This window comes from Perognathus longimembris, chromosome 4 (genome assembly GCF_023159225.1).
Source record: "Perognathus longimembris pacificus isolate PPM17 chromosome 4, ASM2315922v1, whole genome shotgun sequence".
NCBI classification, from domain to species: Eukaryota; Metazoa; Chordata; class Mammalia; order Rodentia; family Heteromyidae; genus Perognathus; species Perognathus longimembris.
In genome coordinates, this window is record NC_063164.1 from 37,625,144 (window position 1) to 37,639,899 (window position 14,756).

The following is a 14,756-nucleotide window of genomic DNA, read 5'->3' on the forward strand; positions in this document are numbered from 1 at the left end:
AAACCTATGTGTGGGATTTATTCCTCACATTCTAAGCAAGCAAATCTGTTGAGGATGACAGTTGGTTATCCTATTATTCAGTTCCATTCTGATACTATCTAGCTGGGGATAGTGTCCAGATTCCAGGTTCAAGGGCTCATTTCTCAAGACTGCCCCCCTTCCCCTGCACTTCAGATGTAAATAGTAAGGCCCAAGTTTGTTTTGCCTGTGCTTCTGACTCACTGAATATAAACCCAAGTTCCCATGAGACACTTCTTGAATTTTGTTACAATGCTTGCTTGGTCATAGAACTCAAGAGAACACTTACATGTACTGGTTTATTATAAGGGCATTTATTTAAAGGATACAGGGCAAGGCATGGGGAAAGGATTGAGAAGCATCTATTGACTGAACCACCCTCTAGGCATCTCCTATTCAAGTCTCCAGAGTCTGTCCTTTTGGATTTTTATGGAGACTTTATTGCATAGCATGAGTGATGCATGTGATAGCTACATGGAAATGTGACCGGACAAAAAGGCTATGAAGAATGCTAATAGACGAGTGAGGAAGCCCACTGCCTGCACATTCGCGTTCATTTTGGCTTCTGTGCAACATTCCTGTTCTCAGCTCTGGCTCAGGACTCCTCAAAGGAGGGCGTCTGCTTCTCACAATGAGGTTGAACATGTTTTCATGACCAGCTCCAAGCCAGAGCAGGAAAACATTCGAACATAGGACCAGCTTTGGGAAAGAGACATTTTTATGGCCTGCTTTGGGAATTATGGAATATATATCATAATATCACAGTAAATCAAATACAAATTTTTGCTTTAAAATTTTGACAGTTGATCTGCATCTAAGTGCAACATGTCTGTAACATGGGCAGTTTACAAATGTTAAGCCCTTTTAGAGTGCTTGCTCCAGTTCTTAATTATCACAGTGTTTTAAATCTATTTGACTATACTGACTAGAAAACATGTTTTTGATTTGTAATTTGTTTCCTTCTTTGCTTCCATAGCAATCTCAGAAGCTGCAAAGACAAATCAGAAGCTAGCTCAGGATTTCTTCAGAGAAGAATATATACTGAACAATACCATTGGTAGGTGTACTCTGCCAAGAGCATTCAAAATGCAATGGAGAAATGGGGTGGATAGTATGATTTGTTTAGATAGGCACTCTTATTGAAGCTTTTATGTACAATGTATTGGGCATAGATAAAGTTGGTTGATTTCTCCTGACTACTTTATTCCAGAAGAATTGCACTTTAATATTGGTAGACTCTACTTCTATTTGTTATAAAGTTAATGTTAAAATAGGGATTCCCTTGTGGATTGGGATGGGAGAGAAAAGATGGGAGAGAGTGAGAGAAGGGGTAACATTGTCTAAAAAGAAATGTACTCATTACTTGACTTATGTAACTTACAATACCTCTGCACATCACCTTTATAATAACAATAAAAAAATAAAATAAAAAAATAGGGATTTCTGATCATCTAGCTAGCTTTATAAGAAACAAAAAACTCCGGACTCAGATTTCTGTATAAAATGAAGAATCATTTCTTAATTCTTAAGGAACTGTATAATGAAAATTTTTTTTGTGGTCGAGCTTCTAGATTTCAATGAAAGCAAAGCAGTACTTTTGTCAAACATGTTTTCAAAAATTAAGTTACAGAGAATAGTATAGTACTTGTCTACCCACTAATTCAGACCTAACAGAGAATCAATGTTCTGTTTCTGCTTGATATTATAACACTTATTTAAAAAGCATATAGTACTACAGAATTAAAATTATAGTTTAGCTCATTTGTGGTTTCCTTAGTACCATTTCTTCCTCTCACCAGAAACAACTATTATTATTTTTTTGTAGTTACTACATTTTCATTAATTCGTGGTGTTTTCTCTTAGGCCATATTTTGTATTTTTACTACACATGTATGAACTACTACTTTGGGTTCTGTAGTTTAAATATATGCAGATGTCCTCCAGTTTGGGATGATTCAACTTAACCTTTTAGCTTTATAATGATACGAAAGCCATGCACATTCCATACACTTCACATTGTGCTCTTTTCTAGGGCTGGTAATAATTCAGTGTGGTGCTGTGCTCATGATGCAGCTCAGAGATGTTTTTGATTGGAATGAAAATTATGCATTAACTTGGAGAGCACTGACATCTTTGATAATGAATCTTTCCTTCATGAAACTGGCATATCTCTGTATATATTAAAAACAACTGTGGAGTTATAATTTGAAGTTCACATGATAGAAAGATGTACCCATTTTACACGTAAAATTCAGTGATTTTTAGTAAAGTTACAAGGTTGTTCAGCTGTCAGTCACAAATAAGTTTCAGAACACTTTCTTCTGGCTAATTTTCATATGCTTTTATAATAACTTCAAATTTTCTCAAGTATTGCTTTAGATTTTTCTTTTTTATGAAGATTTATTGAGTTAACTTGCATTTTTTATTACCTTATTTAATGGTGGTTTTCCTATTTATATTTTTGAGTGACTGCTCTTGGCATATAGATGTGCCTTAGATTTCAATATCTTTATAATGAAAAACTGCTAAAATTTATTCTAATGATAATTCTGTAGATTTTCTTCACCTTTCTACATGAGCTATTTGTTATGTGCACATTTTTTTCATGTTCTAATTTTTGTGTATGAGAGTTAAAGTTTTAGCTAGGACCTCATGTTACAATGTTGAGAAGCTGTGGTGATATTTTGTACTGGGTATCATTGGAAAAGTTTTTTTTTTTTTAATTTATTTTCTTTTTTGCCAGTTCTGGGCTTGGACTCAGGGCCTGAGCACTGTCCCTGGCTTCTTTTTGCTCAAGGCTAGCACTCTACCACTTGAGTCAGAGTACCACTTCTGGCTGTTTTCTGTATATGTGGTGCTGGGGAATTGAACCTAGGGCTTCATGTATAGGAGGCAAGCACACTTGCACTAGGCCATATCCCAGCCCCATTTGAAAAGTTTTTAAATAGTCATGTATAATGGTATGTATTGAACAATTCATGTCTCTTGGTTCAGATCTCCTTGTAGCAAGTTAAGGATATTACTTTGTTCCCTATCTGTTGAGTGTTTTGTCTAGTTGTTTATCAAGTGAATGAACATCTGCTTTCTTGAATTTTCTGTCCTGGGAAGAGAGCTATTATTTTTATGAGTTCTAATCAACCAATGAAGTTCTTCTAGTCTTAACTGTAAATTGAAGAGCTCCTCCTAACTGAAATTTTATACAGAAAGCTGATTGCAAAGCTCATAATCTTTAACTACGTTTCCACTCAGCTATTGGCTTCAAGTTTCTTTTGTGTTCCTGACAGCTGGGGACTTTCCTTCATTGACATGAAATTGGATATAAATTTAGCATTTGCTTTTTCTGTAATTTCTATGGCTTACAAGTAGGACTAGTGAACAGCTTAATGAGGAGCCAGACTGAATGGACATCTGTCAGTTCTTTAAATCCAAAAATTGCACAAATCTTTATTAATTAATAAACAAAATACTGGACTGAAAGTGTTGGCACCATAAACAAATAAACTACACATAAGATGATGCTAAGCGAAATGAACTCCATGTTATGGAAACAATTGTATCACGGTTGTAATTACTTTCAACATGCCATGTGAAATGGTAGCTTTTTGTTGTTGTTGATGATCCTCTTGTATCCCTTCCTGTGGTTGTCCCTGTGCTATCACTGTATTTCATCTGAGTACCCTGGATACTGTATATACTGGTATTAGAACTAAGGAAGGGAGGGCTGGGAATATGGCCTAGTGGCAAGAGTGCTTGCCTCGTATACATGAGGCCCTGGGTTCGATTCCTCAGCACCACATATACAGAAAATGGCCAGAAGGGGCGCTGTGGCTCAAGTGGCAGAGTGCTAGCCTTGAGCAAAAAAGAAGCCAGGGACAGTGCTCAGGCCCTGAGTTCACGGCCTAGGACTGGCCAAAAAAAAAAAAAAAAAAGAACTAGGGAAGGGAAAGAGAATATCAAAATCAAGAGATAAAGGATAAAAAGACAAATGACTCCAAAAACAATACTTACAAAACCATTTGGTATAAACCAACTGAACAACTCATGGGGGGAGAGGGCAAGGGAAGGAAGAAGGGAGGGAAATGAGGGAAGAGGTAACAAATTGTACAAGAAATGTACCCACTGCCTTACGTATGAAACTGTAACCCCTCTGTACATCACTTTGACAATAAATAATTATTTTTTAAAAAACCTGAATGGGATAATAAGGCTCTGAGTTCATATCCTAGAATCGGGGCATGACAATTGTGTGCATAAACATTGGTGCCTTATTAAGGCAGATATTACTTCCCAATAGCTGAAATAAGATATTCTTTTATTTTATATTGCAAGTTGAATTATTAAATGCTATAAATAATCAGTGTTATGCTTAGATTAACATCTAAATTTACATATTTTACTTATGAATATTAATATTCTTATAAAAGTCTTGTAAAAGTTTCCTTCATAAAATAGAAGCATATAATGTGATTTTTTAAAGAAAAAAGTGAATATATTTTAAATATTCCAACTAACATTGAAGCTCTATATCTTTTAGGCTCTTATCAGAAACCATATGTTGCACTTATTGATGGAATCACGATGGGAGGGGTAAGTAGATGCTATCCTTTTCCTTGATGTGAGTTGTATTCAAAATAAACTAAAAGTTATTAAACAGAGTGAAGAGTGTACAATAGAAACCATTGAAACAAAATTTTATGTGAATCGGATTTTGATCCAATTCACATTCCTTGTCGATTTTGGATATAATATATGATTATAGCAGTTTCACTCTATCTCAACCCAAAAGAAGAATATTTTATGCTGTTAGTTATGTTATATGCTATTTTAACTTTTAGAATTAGCTAGATTTCTTAAGCAACAATGAGTGTATGTACCTTTTTTTTTTTTTTTTTTTTTTTTTTTTTACAGTTATAGGGCCTTTTCCTTGTGTTGGGAATCAAACTCATGGCCTTGCATATGCTAAGAAGAAGTGCACCACTATTGGGCTATATTCTCAGCTGTTGTTTTTCTTTTTTCGGTGGTATTAGGGTTTGAATAGTAGCACCTGTGCTTGTTAGGCAAGGACTCTATCAGTTGAGCCATTCTCCCCTAGCCTTCTTTTTTCTTTTTCCTTCCTCCACGTAAGATCTCAAGTTATTTTTCTAGGGTGGATCGTGGACCCAGATCCCTCTACCTACAGCTCCTGAATAGCTAGGATTACAGGTATATTCCACCACACTTGGCTTATTTATTGAGATGTGAGTCATACTAACTTTTTGTCTGACTGGCCTTGAATCACAATGCTTCCTTTTTATGGAAATAAGTAGTTTATTATTTTGTTGTTATTTTCAACATACCACATGAAATTATGCTTTTTTTTTCTTGTCTTTCTTCTCCATCATTTTATCCCTGATGTCACTGGAACTGATTTTGGTACCCTGGGTATTGTATATATGTGTCGGAATGAGGGAAGGGAAAGGGAATATCAAAATGGAGAGGCAAAGGATAAAAGACAATCCAATACAACAGCAGTACTTACAAAACTATATGCCATAATCCAAGTGTACAACTCATGGGGAGGAGGGGTAGGGAAAGGGAGAGGGGGAGACGGTGGGAGACAAATGAGGGAGGAAATAACAAATTGGATAAGAAATGTACTCACTGCTTTATGTATGACACTGTAACCCCTCTTACATCACTTTGACAATAAAAAAAAATCTAAAGCTTAGATGGACCATTAAGTTTCTAATGGAGATATCAGTGCTATTGGTGTCAATCATACACTTGGCTTGAAAGAAGTCAGGAGTTCTGTTATCAGAACTTCAATTACTTCCTCTTTATGCCATTTGCTTTATTTGTCAAATAGTCTATATGAGCCTTAATTTCTGTTCTAAGATTCCAAAATATTGTTTCACTGTTGTAGAACAGGCAATGATTGTTGTTGGCAGTGCAGTCGTGAATCTTTGCTATTTCTTTGTGTGTGGGAGGGTGGGGGGTTACTGGGCTTGAACTCGGGGTTTAGGTGCTTTAGCTTGCTTGCTCAGGTGGCTCTTGAGTCATGCTTCCACTGCTGTCTTTCTGGAGATAAACTGGTGATAGCCTTATGGACTTTCAAGCTCTAGTACTGGCAGGGGAGATACCATTACCACGAAGGTGGTTTTCCCAGGAGGAGGCTTATCCATTGCACTTGGATGTGCTGCGTTTGTGCTCTCCCCTGGTCTTGTTGTTGAAAACTAGAATGGTGCTTTCTCTTCAGAATTTTTTTCAGTTTCGTGTCCTTTATTGTTTCCTCTCTCCCATGTCATGCCGAGAGCGAGGCTGGCATGCCTGGTGCTTGGCGGGGGAGGACCCGCCCCTTTCACAATGCTTCTTATGTCCGTCTCCTGAGTTGCTGGGTCCGTAGGCATGTTAAGGTTTGGTTTTTTTTTTTAGGTTTCTAATGGTTAGCTAATCATATCTATTGCATAAAAATTTTCATTCTTGGAAGTGCTTAAAGTTTTTGGGACAGGAATTTACAGCCCAGTTTGGTCTGAACTTATTATGAAGCTAGACTGGACTTGAACTCGTGATCCTGCTTTTTAGTGTTTTGGTTTCTGGGATTATAACAGGCATATACCACCATGCCTTTGTTATTGCTTGCAATTTATACTAAATTCTTTAGAATGGTATTTCTATCAATTGACATCATATTTGCTTTGCCTCTGTGTTATTATACAGAATCTGAAATATAACTGGCTTTGAAGAGCTTAATATGAAACTGGGGAAAAAAGTGAAATAATTACAGAACAAGTGGTGAATTGGATGATTCTGACTATAACAAAGACAATCCTTCAAAGAAGTGAGTGGTCAGAAGGGGGCTGCAAGTAGAGGACGGTGGATTGAGCTGATGCTGGAAAGATGGTTTGAGGGAGAAAAAGTAACATCTCTTCTGACCCATCCCAACAGTCTTGGCTGATCCTGCTAAAACAAAAGATGATTGAGAGAGACACATCTACACATCTATTTATCAGAGCTATCCAATGTCACAGGAACTTTCTGAAATGAAACTGTGCTTTAATATTTACATTCAATGCAGAATGGATGGCTGAGTAAAGAATGATTGGACAGAAGCAGTATAATCCGATGGTAATAAATTAGAGCTAATTTAGTAAGGCCTGCTTGTACAGATTATTCTCAGCCACTCTGTAATATTCCTTTCTGTTTTCTCTGGGCATAAAGCAGGCCTTTCACATCGGGGTATTACAAAGTGCTTTTAGTAGAGATGGATTGGAGAATTCCTTTAGAATCAGACCTAATTCAGAAGGGTGGTGGAAAGTTAGATAATGACCTCCAAAACATGTGCCCTAACAACAGATAGGACTTAGGTATGCAGGTAGTACAAGGCAGGAAGGTGAAGTTTTAAACATTCTACTGATTCAATATTTCAGGGATTTAGTTATTTGGAAAAGAAGTCTCTCCTTTTATTCTTGTAAAACCACCTTTAGTGAAGCCTCTTGTGTACCAAGAATTGGCTTGGATCTTGCATGTCATTTGGAAAGAGAGTCTACTAGCAGCTGTGTAGTGAGAAAGCATCATCAAGAGCAGGCTATTCCCATCTTCCAGTTGGTAGATACTGTCCATGGTTTTGTTGTTTTTCCATTTTCAAGGAAGTGCTAACTTGGGGAAATTAAAAGCTCTGGAGTGCCAGTAATGGGGGTTCATTCCTGTAATCCAAGTACTTGCGAAGTGGAGTCCTGGGTTACATAATGAAGCCTTGTTTCAAGAAAAGAGATAAACACAAAATATGGCCTGAAAAAAAAGGTTATACAGAATAAGGGCAAGGAAATAACTGGAAATATTGATGTGGAACTGCCTTGTAAATGTAAAAGGAATGAGGAAAAGATGAAAGCAAAAGCAATGAGCATAACCAATAGCATGTAAGAAAACATGGCCCTAATTAAACATGAAAAACCCAGCAAGAACATAGCTAGCTCATATGTCTTGAGTAGAACTGAATAAGTATGATCTTCTTTCCAGTGGTCTACTTTTTGTATTTACTGTAAGGTGCATGAATAACTTTGTGAATAAAAGTATACTTCATATCAGCCTTTCTAGGCAAAATTCTACCAATTAAGCGACAATGCCTTGAGCAGATTGAGCAAAGAAACCACATGAGCAGACAAAACTCAATTGTGAGCTCAGCTTGGCAGCAAAAGCAGGTAATTTTTATAGGCTGAGCTAAGAGGCAAAGTAAAATTTGTGTCAGTTGGGCATGGTCTTAATTAGTTGGTTTCCTATGATTGGCTGAAACATAGCTGCTTATTAAAGTATATTAAGTTAGATTGGGTTTTATTATGTTTGTTACATAGGGACTCAAGTTATAGTCTCAGACCAATAATTTAACAAACTGAACACAGGATGAGGCAGGCTAGGCTTAAGAAAAGGTATAAAGTTTAATTGTCTCTTTGTTTTAATTCTGGTCAGTAATTTTCTTTTCTTCTAATGTAGCAATTTTAACCGTCCAAAAGATGGCGCTATGAAACTTGATTGTTTTTTTCTTCCTACCACCTTTTTTTGTCTGTAGGAAGTATTTTTCTTCAGCATTATTTTACTGTCTCATTATCCATCATGAAAAGCATCAGCACAGCATTTAGTGGAGGAAATGGCTATATTCTACTGTTTCAGGTTTCTGAAATTCAAATATATGCTCAGTATATAACAGTAAAATAACAATGAGTGTTACTAAGTGGTTCACTACAGTTCATAAAAAATATGTAAAATGATTTATATTTTAGTGCAGTTGTTTCTAGAGAGATACTTAAATAATGCTTCATTCTCTTTCCAAGAAAAATATTGAAATTTTCTGGTTTCCTCTTTAAGCATCTTTTGAAGTCATGTTTAGCAAGAAGACAAGTTTGTTTAAAAATAAAATTCAAATAGATAAAGGGAAAGTACTTATTTATCTTAAATTTTTACTCCATGCCCATAATACTATTCCTACGTCATGGTATTCATCCTACTGAGCTGAATTTAAAGAAAAGTTAGTTGTTTCTCTCCCTCCTTCCTCCTTCTCCTCTCCTCTCTTTAAATTTTATAAAGGAAACAGTATTGGCTCTTCCAGGCCAACTCAAATTATGGGTATAATGTGGACTTGTTTTTGTGTTTTTCAAGGTGACTTACTTTAAGTTGCTACCAGCAGCAGGATTTGTGATTGTAGACAACCAACATATGCCACATCAAATAGATCACTTTATCATAGGACTATTTTGAGAACCAGCAGGAATAGGAAAAGCTCTGAAAACTGTACAAGTTATCCTTTTCTAAGAAAAGTTACACCATAAGACAAATCTGTATTTGTAAAGGAGTCTGTCTGTCTGTCTGTCTCTGTACTGAGAGGAGAGAGGGATGCCTACATCTCCTGAAATACCTACCTGTGGAGAAGGCACCAATGTTTATCCTGTAAAACAAACATAGCTCTTGTTTTGCATGCTTTTCCTGGAAACCTTCCTATAATTTGCCTCCTTGTATCTTTCTTTAGTTGAAGAGGCTACATAAACTACTGTCTCCAACTTTCCTGTGGACTCCTCCCAGGTACCAGGTTTATTGTTTCTCTTACTGACCTGTCTTTTGTCATGGAGCTCCCAGCTAAAAATTCAGAAGGGTGGAAGAAAATAAGTTTTTCCTTTTTTCCATAATCAATAATGAAAATAGTTGGAAAGTATGTTTTAGGAAGGGGATTATTACAGGAAAAAAGCTTAGCTCTGAGACTGTCAACAGACTGGGCTGACCACCTGTCCCACATGCTAAAGAGATGAGCAGTGTTTAAAGAGCAAGAAAGGATCTTTAATCAGTGAACACCTAGGGAAGATCAGAGAGGTTCAGTGACCCCAGGTATCTCTCCAAGGAGCTGACAGGGATTTTGTGATTATATAGCAAAAGGAAACAGGGTTAGGGGTTAGAAGTTTGCACAGGTCATCTTGGTCAAACCAGTGGTCTGCTTCGTTACTGTCAAGTTCTGGTTCTAGGAAGTTATCTTGAGAAGTTATCTCTTTTTTTTTTTTTTCCTCAAATTTTTATTATCAAACTGACGTACAGAGAGGTTACAGTGGTCATACGTTGGGCATTGGATACATTTCTTGTACTGTTTGTTGCCTTGTCCCTCATCATTCCTCAAGAGAAGCAATCTGGTTCCTGTGAGGTGATTGCTTCTGCGCCTGGGTGCAGTCTCAGTTGCCATTGGCTCCCATGTGTGGGTGACCTCATCATGGGGTGCTATATTCGACAAGGTTCACCATACTTTAGGAATAGTTTCAGTGCCTTGTCATAAGATGTTTACCCATCAGTCATGCTGATTTTGTGAAGAAAGACTCAGGAGGAAAAAAGTCAAAGAGGCCAAATTCAGCCAGAGGGACAAAATGGAGTTAGACCTGTGACTGAACACTGTCTTTTTGTACATTGTGATTGATAGGGAAATGGTAGTGGGAATAGAAACAGGGAATATGTATGGTACCAAATGACTTTACAGGACATCGACCAACCATGTGAATGTGACCATGTGGGTGTTGATGAGCAGTTAAATGGGCTCTCAATTTAATTATATTTAGCTCCTGATGGTGTCACTTGAGACATGTCCTTTGTTATGAAAAGAATGAACAGTCCTCTAAGGTAAAATATGTTGATATATTGTAAAGGCTTGTTAAATAGAATTGGTACTCTTTGTTTTGAAGTGACTTTGCTACTGCTAGTGACAATTGAAAATAAGAACACGTTCTTTATGTTGTAATGAAGTGTTAGGTTTTTCTTAAAAGCATTTAATGGGAGGCTGGGAATGTGGCCTAGTGGCAAGAGTGCTTGTGTTGTATACATGAGGCCCTGGGTTCGATTCCTCAGCACCACATATACAGAAAATGGCCAGAAGTGGCGCTGTGGCTCAAGTGGCAGAGTGCGCTAGCCTTGAGCCAAAAGAAGCCAGGGACAGTGCTCAGGCTCTGAGTTCAAGCTCCAGGACTGGCAAAAAAAAAAAAAAAAAGCATTTAATGGAACCTAGGCGCTTAATGAAACCTGAAAGAAGGGGCTGGTAATATGGCCTAGTGGCAAGAGAGCTTGCCTTGTGTACATGAAGCCCTGGGTTCGATTCCCCAGCACCACATATATAGAAAATTGCCAGAAGTGGCGCTGTGGCTCAAGTGGCACAGTGCTATCGTTGAGCCAAAGGAAGCCAGGGACAGTGCTCAGGCCCTGAGTTCAAGGTCCAGGACTGGCAAAAAACAAAGAAAGAAACCTGAAAGAAGAGATGAAATCATTTTTGGGAATTCAGTTAAGATTTTTAGAGGGACTTCTGAATTCTAAACTTCCCACTCCACTTCCACATTTTTTAAATCTTTTTTTTTAAAAAAATAGTCACTTTAAAATTCTTTGAAGAAATGAAAAAAAAAGTTTTAACTGAGATATTAGTAACCTAGAAGGAGCTGTGAGAAGAGATTATAGAAGGAATTTCTAAGTGTGTAGGCCACATGATTCTATTCATTTGTTTTTATCCAGTGTCACTCTTGTACTTTCTCTAAGTGTATACGGATAACTTATTTTTCTTGATAGTCTCCAACGAGTTCCTTCCATCTCATCGGGAGAGTTAGTATTGCTTTTAGTTGCAGAATTTCTCATACGAAATATTTAGAGCCAATTTGTTTCCTTTTCTTTTTCTTCCTTTTGTGGAGATCAGATCTAGGGCCTTATACATACTAGATGAATATTGCTGCTCTTGAACTATATCCTCAGCCCTCAATTTTCACAATGAGTTTTTTTTTCCACAGGTAAGCATTGGTTTGTATTAATTTATCAAAATGTAGTATATTATACTCTAACAAATGTGCTGCCTGGCAGTCTATCTTCAGTGATCTAACTCTAGCTCATCACTTGTCCATTTTAATTAGACCCTTACACACTCTACCTTTTTGTACCCCCAATATACCATCCACCCCTTATACAACAAATGCATGTGCAGCATGCACATGCACACACACATATCTTACTTAAGAATGTCCAAGTACAAAATTGAGGAGGATTTCTGTTTCTTTACAGAGAATGTTGCTTTATTGTCTCCTCCCACTTTAAAATACTGAGTTCTGGGAAATGGACTTTGACTGTCTTGGGTGTGAGTGTTCTTGGCAGCTTTCATTGTTTCAGATAGGTTTCCAGATCTGTAAGGAGTTTTTTTCCTTTGTCCTTGGCCATTACTTGTGGTTGTATTGGTCAGATTTTTTTTGTTCATTTTGCTTTGAATTGTGAGTTGTAGGTTCTAGGTGAGATGGCAGGCATCTTTCCCTCTGTACCATTTTTAATTTGCCTTTACCCTTCCATGTTGGGTTGATGGTTTGTGGCCCAGACAATTCTGCTTGGTTGTTTTATTGTTTTTTACGAAGCATCTATATGCTAGATACTGGAAATAAAATAGTGACAAATTGTCTTTGCTCATGGAGCTTTCTGTCTCTAGGCAAACAGAAAGTTGTCTGGCAATTCATAACAGTAGCAGCCTTGAAAGTATGTGGGTGTGTGCATAGGCTAGTGGTATGGGAACAGGGTAGGGGAAGCATTGTGGAGGAAGTTACACTGACATGAGACTAACAGGAGGAGGAATTGGCCTGGGACAAGATGGTACTAGAAGGATACAATATGATCAGTTGCAGGTGTTTAAGGGTTTGATGCAATGTGGAAGAACACTATTATTGTCTGTAGAAATGGGGTATGACATAAGCAAGAAGCTAGAGCATTTCCATGTCCTATGGAAGAAGCGGTAAGTAGTCTATCATGATTTCATTCTGGAAAGCTGTTAGCTAGGGCTTAACTGGACTATATTTTCATTTTAGAAAGGTATTTTTTGTGGGGGGGGGTGGAGAATACACTGCAAGGGAGTAGGATTGAAGATAAAGATTTTTTTTCAGGTAGTTATTGCAGGGATCCAAGTGAGGTTGCAGAGATTTGCGTTAGAATAGAAGTAATGGACGGATAGAAAACTGGCCTAAGAGAGATGTAAGGAAGAGATTTGGTGGCATTTGATGTTGGTGTGTATGTGAGAGATAAAGTGGAGAAAGAAGAAAAGATCATCTCCAGGTTTGTAATTGGGGCCATAGAGGCAGTATGGCATTGTTCACTAAGATCTGAGAGAAAGAGAGGCTCATCCATAGTTCATAGCTACGCTTACTATCTCAGTACCTGACAGTGCTGCTCTGATTAAAGTATTAGTCTTCTTTCTGCCTTATTTTTGTGTATTTTAAATATCTGCTGTGGCAGGTGTGGAATTGCCTCATTGGTATATCTAAGTTAGGTCACAGGGACCACTTGTGGTTTTTCCGCTAGCACTAGAATTACAAAGTTGCCCAGCTTCTGAGCTTCTAAACAGACTATCTCAACTCTAGTTTTTCCTATTAGCTTTATGTAGTTTTATAGATTGTAAGGTTGTTGTTTTTTGTTAAGGAACTCATTGTGTTCTAGTAGAGATGCTTGTTGAGAACCTGGTCAGTAGAAGATTGTGCATTGATATAGGACAGATACAATGTGGTAATAACAAGTCCAGGATAGAGGTCTAAGACAAATCAGTATTCACTGACCAGGGAAAAAACAAGAAACCTATAAAGACCCTGAAAAAACAAAAGGTGACTGGGAAGGGGAGGGGGAGAGCGGAAAGTAGAGGCAAACCAGAGAAATTGTCTTAGAGATCTTCACATTGGCTTCTGTGCTCACAGATTTTTGACCATTTCTTTACTTTATGCTAAGTAATATACTCCAGGTTCCTCCTCTGCATTTTTTTTTTTGTTGCAACTCTTACAAAATGGCAGATAGTAGTCACAGTCTACTGGGCACAGTAGATTGGCAGTTATTTCCAGTTCTTCCTTTTTAGTAAAGAGAAATATGAAAATGCATTTTGTTTTTAGGACCCTGATTGCAATGTTTTCAGTTCAAATTTAGGTTCTTTTAAGTTTATGTTTGTATCTTCTTCTTAGGATTACAAGCCTTTTATAAATTATATTAACATTGCTACAAACTTGCTTTATCTTTATGTGTATAATCATTTCAAAATAACATTGCCAACATTATTACTAAATACAATGTCAATTGAAATAATTGACCTATTTGGCATAAACCAAAATATAGTGACTTAGCCTTTTTATATTTTTCCAAAGTATTGAACTTGGTTTCCACCACCCCCCCCAAAAAAAACCCTATTTTTATGCCCATCAGTTTATTCATGCTATTTGAAGTACATAATAATACTTGCCTAGCATGCATAAAGTCCTGGGTTTGATTCCTCAGCACCACATATATAGAAAAAGCCAGAAGTGATGCTGTGGCTCAAGTGGTAGAGTGCTAGCCTTGAGCAAAAAGCAGGCAGGGACAGTGCTCAGGCCCTGAGTTCAAGTCCCAGGACTGGCAAAAAAAAAATGTAAGTACAGTTAGCATAAACAGATCGAAAAGAAATATGACTGACACTTGGCAAACTCCTAATGCAACAGATGACAAAAGTAGCCCAGAGTAGCATTTGGCTGCTAGGAATATTAAACGATATGTTTAACTGAGTTTATGAAAATCCTTGGGTAAGTCAGAGATCAATCAGGAGTATGTCTACCTAATACTTCCCCTGTTTGAGTATGTGATAAAAGGCAGTATTATTTTTAAAAGAAATTTCCTTTAAAACTTTGATTAAATATAATTTACTTAGATAAATTAGACTAGTTACACACATGCTATAGTTTAAATATGCACCAAAAGTTCATGTGTTATAAACT

At 37.2% G+C, this 14,756-nt stretch overlaps 1 protein-coding gene across 1 annotated transcript in view; it reads left to right on the forward strand.

Annotated features, from left to right (window-relative positions):
- Hibch (3-hydroxyisobutyryl-CoA hydrolase) overlaps positions 1-14,756 on the forward strand; it is a 45,035-nt gene that overhangs the window by 7,506 nt on the left and 22,773 nt on the right. Inside the window, exons 5-6 of the mRNA XM_048345086.1 lie at positions 995-1,075; positions 4,553-4,605. Coding sequence (XP_048201043.1) covers positions 995-1,075; positions 4,553-4,605 — 134 coding nt within the window. The remainder of the gene's footprint in view (positions 1-994; positions 1,076-4,552; positions 4,606-14,756) is intronic.